Genomic DNA, 17,399 nt, shown 5'->3' on the forward strand with positions numbered 1-17,399 from the left:
CCGGAAAACCATCATTAGGAATACTTAGGCGCAGATAAGAGTATGATATTAAGATGGATCTCACAGAAATGGGACTAAAAAGTAGAAACGATTCAATTGACTAAGGACAAAAGTCAATGAAGAGCTTTCCTGAACGCGGCATAAACCTCCGGGTTAGAGGGCCGGAGAAAGGCCCCCATGAGCAATTGTCCGCCGTACATCGTCGGGCCGATCGCTACTATGGCGGTATATAATCGGATTTCAAGCGGGAACGAGGCGGGAGACACCGAGTCGGTTGAGTAACTGCAACCACTGGCGGACCGATGGCGGTTTTGTCGGGGTAACTGTCAACGCGGTACTGCGACGGTTGTGGCCTTCGGGCCATACGCTGACCGTGGTGGGAATCCGCTCTGCATTACCCACAATTCTTTAATCTTCGCGTGCTGAACGTCATTTGTTCTGAGCGAGGGATAATCGAGGCGCGTAACAAGTGATAAGCAAAATTGAAGACTGTTGGTTGAAATAAACAAATTTGTAATATTCCATATAGCGCCACAACATGGAAAAGATTTACAGTGAAAGTAATGTATACATGTGGTAAGTTTGAGAATTTCGAAGTATTATGAGATAAATTATTATTGTAGATTTAGTACTTGGTAGTATTCCACTCGTCTCGTATTTACGTAATAAGTGTATTGACCGAAATTTTATAATACATTTTCCTTGTTTTAGCTCGTAAATTTCATTTATAATGTAAAGATTAACAATATGTTGCTAGAAAATCTGCATGTAATGACGGTGTGCATGACTTGTCATAATTTTACTGATGAACAATTTCATCAGGAATTATAATGTAGCGGGAACTCAAGTTCGGCAAGGTTCTTGATGAATGGTTTCCCTTCCCATTGATCTATAATAAAGACAGAAAACGTCTGCGGGGCTCTAACCTGCCTTTACGCGCTGTCACTCATTTGGCAATACTATATGAATTGAATATTGGACTTTGGTACAGAAAAGAACCAATCCTGCTGCTAACCTAACCTATAGGGGAGGGACACCAGTGATCTAGAACCTTCCCCCAAGTTCGTTTTCCGGTACCATGTATCATGTCACGTGGGTTAATTTCCGTCTTGACACGCTGTGATTAACAAAAATTTGGAAAAATTACCAGGCACATATAGTGAATTTGAGTATTGAAGTTTGTAATAGACGGAAATTACGGAAGAAATTAATAGTTAACTTTACAACGTCCGCTCCAGCTCATATGCTTACGAAGAAGCGAGGGCTTAACTTCCACAGATGGCGGCCCCGGATTGGACGTGCAAAGTTCTAGATTACTGGTCCCGCTTTCTGTACCAGAGTTTATTAAGTCACATAATATTGCAGAGCGGGCGTTAGCGAGTGAAGGCGGATTAGAGTCCCGCAGGGCATGTTGTTTTGTACTTGTATTTTAGGGTCATCATCTGCGATTGTTAACCCGAAACGAGGAATTACACTCTGTTAATTTTATGAAAAATGGGTCAAAAATTTTGGATATAGTATACATGAAGCTCCATCAGTTCCCGAAGGAGCAGGACGCTCATACTCTTAGGGATTATTCATTGAGTATGTACGAACTTACAAAGGGGATAACAAAGTGATTTTATGTACTTATCAACTGATACGAAAATAAAAAAGAACGTACCTGTACTTTATATCTGCATGTTTAGTGCTCTTGTACTTTATCTATGACTATGTGTGTGGGGGGGGGGGGGAGAATTTAATGTATATCGCATGTCTTGTGCACATGGATACTTCTTACTATTGCACTACGTAGAAAATTTATAATCTAATTTATAATGTAGAAGTGGTAATAGAACACAGGAAAAATGCAGATCAGGGGATTCTCATGTATACTATTACCAAAATTTTCTTACCTTTAGCTAACCGGTTCCTATCCCTACTTCGCTCTACTCTACTACACCATTTTAATGCAGTCTTACTTATCGACGCGCAGCTGGAGAGACTGATGTAAAGTTTACAGGAAACTTTTTGTTTTTCCCCTTAACTGGTAATAAATAGCAGGAATCTGTTCACTCATTGCGGAAGATGACGGTATAATGAAGCTCGTGTATTGTAAAAATGGCGAATATGTGTGCTGGCTGTGATAGTATTTACTTTTTGTACTTTATACGCAAATAAGGACGAATAGTTACTTTAATTACGTGAAACCAAGGAGTAAAGAATCGAAGAACACGATGTCGCAAGTGTAGAAAGGAAGTGACAATAAAGAAACTAGGGGAAACTTATAAATTTAAGTTCAATGGTAGGCGGAACGGTGGGAAGTGTTATTGGGAGAAGGCAGCAACAAAGGTGACCTTTTTTTTATAAATCACATGTGTCTGTAGAGAAGATATTGGGAAGGTTCTAGAACACTGGTCCCCTTATATAGGTTAGTAGCTAGGTTGGTTCCTTTCTGCATCAAAGTTTAATATTAAACTCATATAGTATCGCCGAGCGAGCGTCAGCGAGTGAAGGCGGGTTAGAGCCCTGCAGGGCACGTTGTTTTCTGTCTTTATTACAGCTAAATGGGAAGGGGGACCTGTGCTCTAGAACAGTGTGCGAATTAGATAATCTATATTGGGGGGGATAAAATTAGGCCAAAGGACATAGTCTGAAGGTTCAAATTTCAAAACGAGACAATACATGCCTTACCCCCATATATATATATATATATATATATATATATGCGTGTGTGTGTGTGTGTGTGTGTGTGTGTGTGTGTGTGTGTGTGTGTGTGTGACATCTGTAATAAATAAGAGATTTATTAATTTAATAAATCTACCGACAATAACTATGCACATATATATTGTCTGACATACACACACCCCACTAAACCTTTCTGAACGTGTTTTAATGTTGTACTCACTCTTAGGTTAGCTCTCTAAGGTTTATTCAGTTAATAATTTGGCTCGAGCGATAGCCATGATCACAAGCATATGTTAATTTTTCCACTCATATTGAAAGCTTCCACTTTGCATTAATACATACAAGTTGTGAAAAGAAACCTACTTCAGTCTTGTGAAAACCAAAAATTATCAGTTAAACCGGACTTTAAAAAAAAAAAAAAAAAAGAAAGAAAAAGAAAAAGAAAAAGAAAATCTAGATATTAGCCTATCAAATAAGAAATGGATTGTTGCTGGTCCCGATTTCTCACATCAAGGTCAAATCGAAGGCCAAATATTTAAAATCTCTCAATTCAAATTTCGAGCTTGTGCTTCTACTTCCCGCTAAAGCTGTGCTCATCACGACTTTTTTTCTCCAAATATCGATTCCGTGATGGGCACGGAAAGTCAACACTTAAAAATTACTTTACTGTTAGGTTGAAGATGAGTTGATTCACTATGGGCTACGTTATTCAAATAAAGTAAAACATTACACTGAAGTTTTTCAGACAACATTAATTGCGTGGACAGCAAACTGTACAGCGAAAAGATGGAAAAATGAAGGGTTAACTTTAAAAAAACCCGCTCCAGTTGAAATGCTTATACAGACACGGACAATGACACGGAGAACCAGTCTTATTAACAAATGCTGAAACAAATCTTGAATTATTCGCTTATTCACCTAAAAATCACCTTCATTAACATGTCTGCTCACTAGGAGCGTATACCCCAGCGTGTACGTTAACATATACTTACGAGAGAATACCTATATCTCAGATTTTGAGTACAGTTTCAAAAGTTCATTTCCGTAAACTGTAAAAGCAGTGATTACTATGCTAATTATCACAAATTAAATGCAACTTTTGAGTTGCATACACACAATCTACTAGGGAATGAAAACCATGTGCTAACAAAGAGTACACTGGAAAATGAAATAACATGTTATAACAAAAATTAAAATAAGATGATAATCGATACAAATATAGAGGATGAATATGACATATCCGAACTTCGCCAAGTATGGTAGAAGAAGCTATTTGTTTACTTCTTCTTGGCCAACCGCTAAGAACATTTATAAATCTATATGTGGCTTTGTTATACGCAATTAGTACATTCAAATTCACAAACGATGACGAACTGAAGGGTACGAAGGTACAGTTGCAAGTAACAACCGTAGTCATAATAATATAGTTATACTAAACGACGTTGAAAATAGTGGGTGTTTAGGTGGTAAGTAGAAATGACCAAAACTGAACAGTTTACATCGATCATTTCGAAATACAGCTAGAAGATTAAATTTACAAGAAATAACAAAAATCAGTGAAATTTGGAGTTATACTAAGCATAGTTTGAGGGGGAAAGCGAGCATCCCCGGTGGGGATACTTCAGCTGACTTCTTTGGGGGGGAACAAAATGTGATTGAGGGGGAAAATCCCCCTCATCCCCCCCGGTAATTCGCACCCTGCTCTAGAACCTTGCCGAAGATATTGCATTTTGTGCATTGTATTACCGCCTACGGCGGTTTATTCTGCTTCTGATTAGTACCTTAGTGATGTCGCTGCCGCTCCGTCGCGGGATTGTTGGAATGGAATACTCTAAAAGTTCACCCAGTGGGTGCGCCGTTTTCAATGAATGTAAACCTCGTGTAGATTGATTATAGGGTGCATAATAATTGTGCAACCTTAAAGTGGTTAGTACGTACGAAATGTTTATTCTCACTAGTAGTAACTGAATAGTACCAATAACCTAGTAAAGTAGTTGTAGTGATAAGTTTGGTGTACTGTGTATGAAATTCTGTGTCGATTCAAAACAGCAAAAATGCCGATCACGTTAAGCTGAAGACCCATGCGTGGTGCATATTAAGAATGCGAGGGCCACTTTTTTTAAAAGGTAAAATCTGTTAATTGAAAAGAAAAGCGTGATAGTTAAATTTAGGTCAGCGTACTTACATTCTTGAACTTTTCATTTCTCTTAGCATGCTATGCCTCTGCGTTACAAGTTGTTTCTGGAGGGGCGGAGGAAGGAGGATGTATTGCACCCAGCAACCAATTTACGCGAGGCTTACATTTATTGTAAACGGCGCACCCACTGGGTCAGCCCTTGGAATACTCCATTCTATTAGTCCCATGACAACGACGTCTCATATTCCGTAATGGAAACAGCCGCCGAAGGCGGTACCGGTACTAAATCTCATGCAAAACTGCAGGAGATATGAGTTCAAGTGAGGAAAGCGTACTATATGATTGTTATTTGGGAGTGGAATAAAAGTAAGTTTTCAAGATATAGAAAATGCTGTAGGGACTATATGTTAGTTAGAAGCGGACATAAGAGAAAAGAGAGAAAACAACGTTTCGTGGGGGGCTCCGAACCCGCTTTCGCTCGTTCCGCAATAGTGTGTCTGAATTAAATATTGACATTTTCAATGTAATGAGCACCACTGAGAAACACTTGTTAAGTTTGTAAGATTATGTCCCAGCACCAGTAAACTGTGAATAGTCGTTGCATATGCCATACCTAGCCTAAGACAGATTGGACCACACAACTAAGCATTAACCCTTCGTTTCACACCAAATGTGCTTTTAATGCCGTAGACAATATTTCTCGATGGGAAACTGCATTAATGACCCTGCAACCAACCTACACGTAGTTTACGTACGTTACAAACTTCGTACTCAGTGGGTCAACTTTTGGAGTATTCCATTCCATCAATCCCGCGACGGAACGAGAGCGACATTGCAAACAAGCTTACTAATACCTAAATAACTACGAAAGGGGGTTCTTAGGGGAGCCTCACCATATCGCATATTTCCAGTCATTGTGATTGTTTGCGCCACCTTTGGCGTTATGTTAAAGCGTTGTTTATTTTATGAGTAATTAAGTCTGTGCAGCTGACCCCATATGTCCGTCTCATGTAACTTTCTGCGGACTTCATTATTGACACAGGCTCTAGGAGGTGCTGCTTGAGTTCGTTCGTCACTTGCAACGCAGTCCCACAGCGGTTTGGAATAACGATCTGCTTTAATGCTTGGTGAGATCTGTCACTGAGAATTTTCTTCTGACTACCGTTCTCTTCAGCGATGTGGTTTTGTAGTCCGGGCACAGTCCCTCGTGACACACTTGTCACGCTCGCACCTCTTAACAGAGCACTGATAATTTTCTTTCTTTGGAAAGTGGTCATCCTCTGCACGCCTCTCTTCTACTGGTCTTGAGGTAGTACGGAATTTGCCCTAAGACACGATCACTAACGGCTCTGCTCTGCGTTGACAGGCTGACGATTGTCATCCCAGACAGCTGACGTGTTTGTGTATTTTAATTAAACTGATAAGGATCTGACATAGCAGAGATTCATATGCTAGGAGAATCAATTAATATGATACGATTTCAAATAAGTTGAAATAACGGGAATACTAACATGATATTCCTCGTACTTAATATCATTTTCACTACAAACTAAGATTTGTTTTCATAAAGTATATGTAACTGAACCAAGTATGTGTAACGTAGATGTATAATCTTGGTATTATCTGATCTCCCGTAGAGTGGTCTCTGCACCCGTCAACTGAACAGATTCAAGTTACGATAGTGATTCGTTGCGCACGCAAATAGTAGGTTCAGTTCGTAAATAGTAGGTTCAGCTGTTGCATAGAGTTGTAAATTACAGTAAATCAATTTACATAAAACTACAAATTGACTGCATGTATAGATCTGAGTTATTAAAATACATGATGTTTGAAAGATTTCGTTGTTGTGTAGCGTTTCAATTCCAGGGATGAGTCATAAGCTTTGCATCTTTCGCAGTGTGTGTCACGTGACCGAAGCAGTTCATTATGTACCAAAAATACTCTATGTTGATGAAAAGAAATCAACCTTAAACAGCAAGAGATCCAAAACCTCATACCTTCGAAACGACTCGGAATTAATTTTAGGAACTTATAAGGACTTGAACCTAATTCGTACCTAACTGTTAGCATATGCTCCAGACCTTGCATCCTCGGGATATTACTTTCTTTTATCCATAGTTTAATTCTTGCACTCGTGATACCTCGCAGGAATTCATCGCTCCGAAAGAGAAAATGAGCGCGCGCTCAAAAAATAGGGCAGAAGGTTGCTTCAGACGGTGCAGTAGAGTAACCGCACGTTTAGTGCTAGGCAGCTTTCATTCTAATTGACACATAAGCAAATAAATGACCGAAATATTGCAGATCTTTTGACTCATCGTTGAAAACAACTTGGGGAGTCTAAATTATTTTAACCCTTTATTCACAAAATGAATTTACACATATTTTAAACTACATATCTGTTTCATGACATACCTGTTGGTATGTAATAACTGCACAAAAAAGAAAAAAATATGGGAAAAGATATATTAGTGACCTTTTTTAATGTTGGTAATTTTTAGTACCAGTTATGTATATCATAAGTTTATATAAACAATACATAGCATACCTTACTTATGTATAGAGAAACAAATAAAAATACATACCAGTGGCTGTGAACACAAAAATTACCACAAGAAATATTACAGAAAAGGATATGCACCTCTTCTGACGATTACAGAACTGCTACTTCATAGGGAGTAATTTGCAGAGCAGAGAAATGGAGCGACTGAGAACACTGATTTTATCTACCAGTTGTTCTGGAGAATGTGATGTGTACGTCCTTCGAAGTCAGATCAGGAATAGTAGCGACTAAGCCGAAATAGAACCATTGTTTCTAAGTGGTACTTTTAAGTACTGTCAGTAAATAAAGGATTAAAACATTGTGTTGTTTCTAGCTTTTATGAAGTTAAATTTAGTAGTAATTCATTTCTATTTGTTTACGTCATATATCTGTTTAGGAAGCACTCAAACAAACACCAGTGAATTGCAGCAAAGTGAATGTATTGAAGCTAAGGAAATTTCCCCACATAGTTCGTATTCAAGCAGTGTGTGTAGTATCAGCAAGAAATCAGATTCAATAATTGTAGAAGAAAGTAGCAAGGACATTCAAAATGAAGATACAGGTTACTTTAATGCCTGAATTAATTCCTTTTATTTTTTTAATACTATATTAGGTGCATAGACTTTGTTTTTCGTTATAATTACTTGCTAATTTATTTGACAATAATTTGAATTGCCATTTCAATCTACTAGTTTTTTTTTTTTTTTTTTTTTTTTTTTTTTTTTTTTTGTGGCTCAGATCGCCCCTTTCAGTTTTGACACCTGAAAGTTTAACCGAAACAGGGCTATCATCATTGCAATCTTCTTTACTTTATTATTTTTTCATCATTCATTTGTTTTTCTATTTGGACAAGGGTGGACAGGGACGAGGGATAGACATCCTAATGTCTCCTTAGTGGAGTGAGTTCTCATTCACCTTATGTAATACACATGGCTTTTAACATCTGCTTCTGGCAGTATGTAAATTCTCGCCAATCTGAGAATTCCGAGTTTAATCCTCAGTGGTAGTACCTGTGGTTCGGATTTCAAGTTAAAGATTTCTTGGCAGGCTGTACCTACGTCTCGTATTTATAAGGCAGGAAATGAGTTTTAAGTTCATTGCAAGGCATAATTTCAGAATGTTCAAGTGTTAATAAAATTTTCCTCTCCTTTCAGCTGTGCTAAAGAGAGTTCTTGAGGTATTGGAGGGGCTAAAAATACAATTACAAACAAATACGAATCTGCTAACTGATATTCTTACGTTATTGAAGAAAAATGTGAATAGCGAATATGTTCTACATTCAACTGCCCCCAAGTTAGCAGTGACAACGCAAGAAGAGTTGAAAGAGCTAGGTACAGCTTGTACTGAAGACAACTATAAGAAACATGTGGTATGCTACTTTCTTATATTACTGTTCCACATAATCATGTCTTGTTAATGTTGTAGTACTTAGGCTTGAGCTGAAAAGGGACGCTTAACTCCCAGTAAATTGTTTCTACTGCAAGGAAATATAAGCACAAAACAGTGATAAAATTTAATAATTTATCAACAAGAGTATATGAACATTTCGTTGATGACATGAATTTGTAGAAACAAATTCTCATTGAGAGAAAAGATTTATCTGAACATAGCAATCAAATTTTTTAACACTTATTTGTAGTACTGTTTCGACAACTTTGACGTTGTATTCATCAAACTTATTTTCTCGTACATTCGTATTTGATAAAGACAAAGATAAATTGTTAAAACAAACACAAATAGATATAGGATAATGTGTACAGCTTTACTTGCTTTAAACCGTCTTGAAATTATTCGTTTATTAGTTTTGAAAGTAATTCAGAGTAGTTTCATGGGATAATGTGAAGGGGAATTCTCATTTAGCACATCCTTATGAACGTAGATGAAATCCCTTTGAAACAACTTTGAGTAGCTTGGTCACTTTAGTTAGGTCAGAGACAGCACGTAAGTTGTCCCCTTTAAGTATTAATATTTGGGATCCTGTGGCTTGAATTGCATTGGTAAGATCTGTTATTATTTCGAGCTTTAAAAGCGCTAGAATAAAATGAAAGCGTTTCAAGGCTACTAATGAGACAAGGAAAACATTCAAACAGTTGCTCATGGGAATTCCTTTTCAGGGTAGTTTCAAATCTTTAAAGGAAAAAGTGGCCTAATGTGTCTCTAGACAAATTGTTGTACTATATTTTTTAAGTAATTTCTTATAATTTCGAATAGGGTAATTATTCAAATTATGATGTTGAGTTGTGGGTGTATATCTATTCAGTTTTTTTCCCCATCTATTAAATATTATTTCTTTGACTCAATTTCTGGTGAGCATTTATTTCATTAATCATGAAACAGTCTGGTCGGTTGCATAATTGAGGAAGGTAATTTTATTATAGATTCCGTTTCCGGGTTATTTATTATTGTACATTCGAACTCTGATCTACAGGTATTTGACTAGGTTGGAACCCATGTTATCATCAGCAAGTTTGCATGATTCATTATGATGTGTGCTGCTTGATGATTCTCATTAGTCATTTTGCAATACTCCGTTTTCATTCTAGGTTCAGTTCCTAAGACGTATCGGAGGCACTAATCTTCATCATTTAATATGGAAGTTAATGCCTACTATTATGACCAACAATGTAGCACTTAATACAAACATGACGGGAACAAATGGAAAATTTGCCTTTCGCAAATCCAATGTGTTTTCCGTAATCAAAGGTATTGTCCTTAAGTAGTTCAGCTACTCTTTTCACATTTATTGTCACATTGTGCTGAAAAATACAAAGAAGCTTGGTTCTTGGTAATGAGTACTTCATAACTATTTACAGACGTTGTAGGATGCATGGTAATACTTACTTTACATTATAGTCACTTAAGCACCCAAATGTAGAAAAATTTGACACTACGTTTCAATGACCGTTTGTCTTCTTCATGCATGTAATTTTTTTAAAAAAGGAGCTGCATGTCTCCTTGTAGAGCTACATATTTGAGCAGTTCCACTGTAGAAATATGTATAAAAGTTCTTTAAATCGCCGCTTTATGAATTATTTAATGGAAGCCACCCCTTCCTCTTCTAAGTTTTTTTTTCTTTCTTCAGGAACATGTGAACAATCTGTCCCCGTGATTGTGTTATTTTTCTACATAGTTTTTCACCTGTATTGAACAAATCGCTTACTAAACCATGATACAATTATCCTGTTTTAGCAAGCAGCACCGTGTTGTTATTTGGAGTAGAAAGTATTATATATATATATATATATATATATATATATATTGTCCACTGATCTAAATCGTAATCTGGCTGATTCAGGATTACATCAGGAACTATGAGAAATCTTTTTTCTGGTTTCAGGTTTAAACTGGATTCAAAAGAACAATATGTGGGAATTAATCATTAAAACCTATCAGCTAGTTCAAAATAAACAGCAGTGCGGAATACATCTGAAATAAGTTTTATAAGTGAGTGGGACATTTTAATTGGATTGCAGGGAGATTCTTGTCTCATGATTCAGTAACTGATTAGTTGAAATCAATACAGGTGAATAACGCTATGTGAAATATTATATACTTTTATTTTGTTTTAACATGGGGATGGATCAGTCATGTGTTGTTGAAAAAGAAGACTTAGAAGAGGAAGGAGTGTTTTTTGTTAAATAAGTCGTATAGCGGAGTTTCAAGGAGCTTTCAAATTTATATTTACGGTGGAAGAAACTGTCAAATATGTAGTTCCAAAAGCAGCGATTTTTTTTTTTTTTTTAATCTTTTAAAGTGAAATGACAACGGTTCATTGAAACGTAGCGTCATTTATATGGAGTTCAGTATACTAAAACTCCTTTCTTGTATATTTACCATGTGTTCATATATATATATATATATATATATATATATATATCCCTTGACAGCCAGGAATACACGGGATAAAATGGCTTTCAATCCTCCTTTACACTGGTTGAAATGATACCTGAATGTGCTTTAGCTCCTCTCTTGATCATATCCTGGATCCACGCCTATATATATATATATATATATATATATATATATATATATATATATATATAATCTCAAGAACTAGTAGATGGATCATCGCCAAATTTGCCCATAATGTTAGGAATCGATATATTTCTTATTTTATTGATACATTTTATGGCCATTAACGGCGTCTATGGCCTTAGGCCCATCACGTTTGAGGGATGACGTCCATCGATGAGCACACAATCCGGGGAAAGAAGAAAGGAATGGGTAGGAAAGGAAGCCGCCTGAGATCTGTAAATTAGGTACCATCCCGGCATTTACCTGGTATGAATGAGGGAAACCCAGGAAAACTTCACTTAGGATGGCTAGCCTGAAAAAACTGTTTCATCTTTTCGACCGAGTGACCCCACCGGGAATCAAACCCGGGACCGCTCACCCCAAACACCAGAGCGTCAGCTACTACCTCATGTTAAGAATCGAGTTTGTTGTTGCCAGTCGCGGTGGCCCAGTAGTAGAGTGTTCCTCTTAAATGTAGAATGCTGGTTCGATCTCAGCGATATCAGATAGCGAGGAGCTGTTTTCTGTAATCGATTAAACGTTCCAAGAAAATATTCAGTCTCCATCCTGAACTGAACTTTCTACTAAAATCGGGAGTGGTACAAATCCACTACAACTTCCGGAAGCTATTAGGTATATATTTTTGAAAGCGTTGCCTTTTATTCTTTATTGAAAAATGTTTGAAACATTTTATAGTTTCAGTAACAGTTTTTCTGTTATGCAATGTGTAGAACAATACTTAGGTTCATAATGTCAACATCCAACCTATCCATAATATTCATCGGCGCGTAAACGGATTTCAAATTAAAAATGATTTGCATAATCCCATGATATATCTATCATAGTCTGGATTCTGGTTGGCCTTTCCAGTTTTTACTTTCTAGATCCGCCACTGACTAAAATAACTCAAATTAGCAGTTATTCCTCCATATCGCCCCCCTTAGGAATTCGTTCTGGATCCGCTCTTGTGTAAAAGCGTGTTTAATATTTAATTAATCTGAGAACAATTAAAAGTATAGTGTTTCTAAATTATTATGATTATTATTATCAAAATTCATAAGTTCGTTGATTTTCCTGTCTTATATTTTTGCTTACTTCTTCCGTTCTTTAGTGAGTTGCAGTGTTCATATTATGTTAATCTATCTTGTTTTAAAATGAATTTGTTGCTACTGGTTTGCAAATTTACGTGTATTGCTGTTGAAATTAGAGCTTACTTTGGACTTTTCTTACAGAGGTGGTTCGGATTATAAACAAAAATTCAACTGAACAAGAAGTTGAAGTACTCACTGGAAGATGGTTGAAGAATGCATCTGATAGATGTGGTGGAAGAGAACGAAGACGAAAATCTCAAGAAGCTAAAAGTGGAACTGAAATAAATAATTCGGAGTAAATAAGTAACCAGGTTCTATGCAAATCTTCAATGTGTGTCAAGTGTCATTGCAATGCCAAAATACAAAAAATCAGACTTAAAAAATACAGATTACTACCATATTAGAAAAGCTGTAAGACAACACTTAAGTCCATGTATTAGACGGACTGAACGTTCGACATCTGTGTCATGTCAAGTTAATGACCCTTGTTTAAGGGATGTTTTCGTATCTAGTCATTGTTCTATTACTTTCAAGAATACCGGTAGCATTGAAAACCACGAAAGCCTTACTGTAACTTCTGGATGTAGTAATGGGATGGAAAACCCTGTTTCATCTAGGCATGAAACTAGCAGTGATTGTAATGTAGCTTTGTGTGATGTGAACCGTGCTGTCGTTGCAGAAGATAGTGATTCATCCCTAAGTCATTCGTCTGGTTATGCTATACCGAACACAATTGTCAGTTCTTTGCCAAAAAACCTAATGCATTGGGCTGTCAAGAATAATTTAACATACAATAGTATAAATGAGTTATTATCCATATTGAGATATCACGGTCATAAGGAATTGCCTATAGACTGCAGAACTTTGTTGAAATCCGGATCATTGACATCGGTGTTAATAAGAGAAATTGCAGGGGGCAAATACTTTTATGAGGGATTATGCCATGGAATTGAAAATTCAATTAAAAGTGGCTTGAAAAACCCAGAGTTACACCAATTTTCACTGAAAATAAATGTCGATGGCTTACCGCTAGGCAAAAGTACCTCAAAACAGTTCTGGCCCATGCTGTGTTTTGTGATGACAGCAAACCAAAAAACGTAACTTAGTATTTGTCTGATTTTGTGCGAGAAATTAAAATTATTATAGATACTGGAATAAGTGTGGAAGGAGATAGGTACAGGATTGATATTGAAAAGTGTCTGTTTGTTTGCGATACACCGGCACGTGCATATTTAAAATGCATAAAATCTCATAATGCGCGTTTCGCATGCGAGAAATGCACAGTAGAAGGTGTATATAAGTCGCGGATGATTTTCGATGACATCGATGCTCCTCTTCGAAATGATGAGACCTTCAGAACTCAGTTGCAGGAAGACCATCATACCGGCATATCTCCTTTTATGGAGTTGCCATTTAATGTTGTTGCACAATTTCCGCTAGATTATATGCATCTGATTCTGCTAGGAGTTGTTCGTAGATTAATAAATATTTGGCTAAGAGGACCTTTGAAAGTTCGTTTACCAACAGTTAGTGCTAAATTGCTTTCAGAACTGATCGAAACCTCAGCGGCTTATATTCCGAGGGAATTTGCAAGACGTTCTCGAAGTTTAAAACATTTTGATCGCTGGAAGGCAACAGAATTCCGACAATTTTTGCTTCACGTGGGACCAGTGATTCTGTCGTTTGTACTAATACCGGACTTATACGAACATTTCTTACTCTTGTTCGTTGCCACATATGTATTATCGCAACAGCATGTAAATGATGAAGCGTGCAACTATGCCGAAATTTTAATGAAAAACTTCGTAAGAAATTGTATTAAGAGATATGGCGAAGAAATGCTAGTTTATAATGTACATTCATTAATACACATCCCAAATGATGTAAGGCGATACGGCTCGTTAGACAACTTTAGTGCCTTTCCTTTTGAAAACTACCTTCAGAGGTTAAAAAAGTATATCAGGTCTCCGCATTCTCCTCTGGAACAATTACTAAATAGGTTACGTGAGTGTGAGGAGATGCCTAGTAAACCGATAGAAAATGATGTGAATGTAACTTTACGAAAACAGCATTCGTCTGGACCTCTGGTGCAGGGATTGCCTGACGGTGTTCTACAGTACAAACAACTTACTGTCGGTAGTTTTACCGTGTGTGTTTCATCTATGAGAGACAGTGTACTTATTCTCCCTTCGAAGACAGTTGTGTTTGTGAGAAACTTTGTAAGAACGAAGAATGATATCATCATAATTGGTCAACGATTTGAAAATCTTCAAGATTTTTTTATTTATCCTTGTATGTCACCTCATTTAGGCATATTTATAGTTCATGGTGTATCGTCCAAATTAGCAACATTTGAAGTAAAAGGTGCTAGGAAGTGCGTTCTAATACCTCTGATAAAATCTCCTGGCAATCCACGAATCGAAAAAGACAAATTTGTTTGTATTCCATTGGCAGCACATACTTCAGCTTCAGATGTTAGTGATTTGGAATAGAATCATAGTATGCAATAGTAAAATATACGCATGTAAATCCTGGATATTTTGTCTGGTGACGCCAGACATAGTCCTGAGGAGGTAAGAAAAGGGTGTGGCTGGTAACTATTTCTATACTGGTGTGATCAGGCAATACGTGAAATGCTAGTGACGCTAAGTCAGACCCTAGCATTTCACACATTGCCTGGTTACACCAATATAGAAATAGTTACCAGCCACACCCTTTTCTTACCTCCTCACGACTATGTCTGGAATTACCAGACGAAATATCCAGGATTTATATTTGTTTATTTTATTATCTGGCTTTTAAAAGTGAAATTTTTATTTTTATTAAGCTCTATAATTTACAACTTTGATAGAAACCTAGAAAAATAGTAATCGAAAATAGTAAAAATAGAAGCAATCGATATAAATGTGCAAGCTGAGCAAAGATGGTTGTAAAGAGCGAAAAGTAAAGGATATTACGGCATAGAAGTGAAAATGCCTTAGGAAAACTTTCATATAGCAGAAACGCTTTTTTTTCTTTGGCGACAGTTTAATTTCTTTGTTTTTATTATTTTGTCGTGAATATGTGAAACACAAAACTAAATTTTGTGTGATTTTTACGTGCTACAAATTCATTGTTACGCCTCTTGTCTTCAGTGTTATATGCAAGATTTATTTTTCTCTTTTCCATTCGATTATGCAGAGTATTCAATAATGGGTTGAGAACTTGGTTTGTAAATAAGGATCTATTAGCGAGAAATATATTAAAACAATATCATTTTCTTTCAAGTGAATTCAAAGCTAATTAATTAATCAAGTAATGCCGCATTCACATTTCAAAGTTCTGGGTTACAGTAGAGAAAGTCCAGTTGATAATGCATTTGATCTCGTTTACAGCCACACATGTTCTAAGGCTAAACATGTTCTAAAGCTAAACAAGATCACTATCAGTAGGCTTTGTTCTACGCTTGAAACCATTGTCAGTAAATTATCTTTTGGATGTACGATAAAGAAAAACTACATTGCTTGAGTATCTCATTATGAGTAAAAGTATTTATATGTAAACTTTGTAGCTTTGTGTACATATGCAAATTAATTCATTGTCTTAAATTTAGTAAGTGATTCCTTACACGAAATGAATGAAAAAGTGAATAAACATGGTTTCGAAAGTAACTCTAAAGGGAGGAGTTTTAGGAACCATGTGTTTTCGATTTTTTTTTTATTTCATGTAAGGAATCGTCACATAAATTCATGACACCGAATTAATTTACACCCTCTGTATGTAGGGCTGAAAGTGATCGTGGTGCAAGTCAGTCAGTTCCATTTCCTTTGAAGACTATATATATATATATATATCAGTGACGTATTTACGATTTTGTTTCGGGAGGGCTTTGCTAACTTTGGGGGGGGGGCTTTACGTGAAAATGGGAAAATTCTGCAAGATATTTCATATACTTATAGTAAGTAAGATTTCCGGGGGGCTAAAGCCGGAAGCCCCCCCTAAATACGCCACTTATATATATATATATATATATATATATATATATGTATGTATTTTCATAGTTTTTCATGCCTTGGGTACAAGGAATGTATTACAATATGAGTTTGATACGTGTAGATATAATACAAAACATTGTTGTGTACGTTAGATATGTAAATTTCAGATAAGTAGTGATTGACAGTACCTTATGATCTTTTTTTTTTTTTGGTACGTGACAAATTTTGTTCTTTGTTCCTTTACAGAATAGGAAGAATATAAAGTAGAAATTGTGTATAAAATAATGAACTTGCCATGTACCGCCATACTTCCTTCCGTTTGTTAGGTATCTTAACTATTTCATCCTTCTCGGGAACCATGATGACAGTCACTTAATATGTGCTTTCTGAAAACTCTCTATTTTTCCATCCTATGGTGTTCTATACTGTCATCTAAAAGAAAATTGAGCCCGAATATTCCAGAAAACATTAAATTTTTATAATTCCTACGTATCTTATTAGCCGTCCACTATCAAATTGAATAGCTACGTAAGGGTTAAAATGCAGTAAGTGATTTTGGGGTACTTGGAGCTCAGTTTTCGTTTACGGGAAAGTGCAAAACACCTCAGGATGGAAAAACAGTGAGTTACCTGCAAGCAAAAATAAAGTGATTGCAATAATGGCCCCCGAGAGGGTGGACTTACTAAATATACTTAATAAATCAACAGAAGAAAGTACCGTGCAGAAAAAGCAAGTTCATCGTTCTATATTAAAGATGTACCATATAGCTTCTACTAGTAATTAAAAAGTGGTTAATTATATGTTTACATTTATTCATATGTTTTACTAAGTAACAAGTGTCATTTGATAATTCGTTATATATATATACGGTAGAGTATTACATACTTTTTTCTAAATATTTCTTTATACGATTATATTTGTTCTGCAGTTCCAAAATGTACAGTATTAACAGCACTTCGAACAGAAATAGGTTAATA

At 36.3% G+C, this 17,399-nt stretch overlaps 2 protein-coding genes across 4 annotated transcripts in view; one reads left to right on the forward strand and one right to left on the reverse strand.

Annotated features, from left to right (window-relative positions):
• The window catches only part of LOC145664958 (sodium-independent sulfate anion transporter-like), a 128,606-nt gene that overhangs the window by 88,881 nt on the left and 22,326 nt on the right, over positions 1–17,399 (reverse strand). The window contains exon 1 of one of the 2 annotated variants that reach the window (XM_081732098.1): positions 12,645–12,718. The exons of the other annotated variant lie outside the window; for it this stretch is intronic. The gene's annotated coding sequence lies outside the window, so the exon portion shown is untranslated. Of the gene's footprint in view, positions 1–12,644; positions 12,719–17,399 lie in introns of those variants that run through there. 2 annotated transcript variants of the gene reach the window in all.
• Positions 312–17,170, forward strand: LOC145664960 (uncharacterized). 2 transcript variants are annotated; one of them, XM_081732102.1, is made up of 5 exons: positions 312–576; positions 7,741–7,905; positions 8,498–8,712; positions 9,887–10,046; positions 12,590–17,170. In XM_081732102.1, the coding sequence occupies exons 1-5, from the start codon at positions 564–566 to the stop codon at positions 12,745–12,747; spliced, it is 711 nt and encodes a 236-aa protein (XP_081588228.1). In that variant the 5' UTR covers positions 312–563; the 3' UTR covers positions 12,748–17,170. The 2 variants fall into 2 exon arrangements, with proteins under 2 accessions (XP_081588228.1, XP_081588229.1); XM_081732103.1 differs by lacking the exon at positions 7,741–7,905 and having other exon boundaries at positions 316–576.

The sequence above is a fragment of the Thermobia domestica genome, chromosome 11 (assembly GCF_964235325.1).
Source record: "Thermobia domestica chromosome 11, izTheDome1.hap1.1, whole genome shotgun sequence".
Taxonomy (NCBI): Eukaryota; Metazoa; Arthropoda; class Insecta; order Zygentoma; family Lepismatidae; genus Thermobia; species Thermobia domestica.

Coding starts and splice junctions, on each gene's coding strand:
- LOC145664960 (XM_081732102.1), top strand. Junction 8,713..9,886: donor ACAACTATAAGAAACATGTG/GTATGCTACTTT, acceptor TTTTCATTCTAG/GTTCAGTTCCTAAGACGTAT. Junction 10,047..12,589: donor TGTGTTTTCCGTAATCAAAG/GTATTGTCCTTA, acceptor CTTTTCTTACAG/AGGTGGTTCGGATTATAAAC.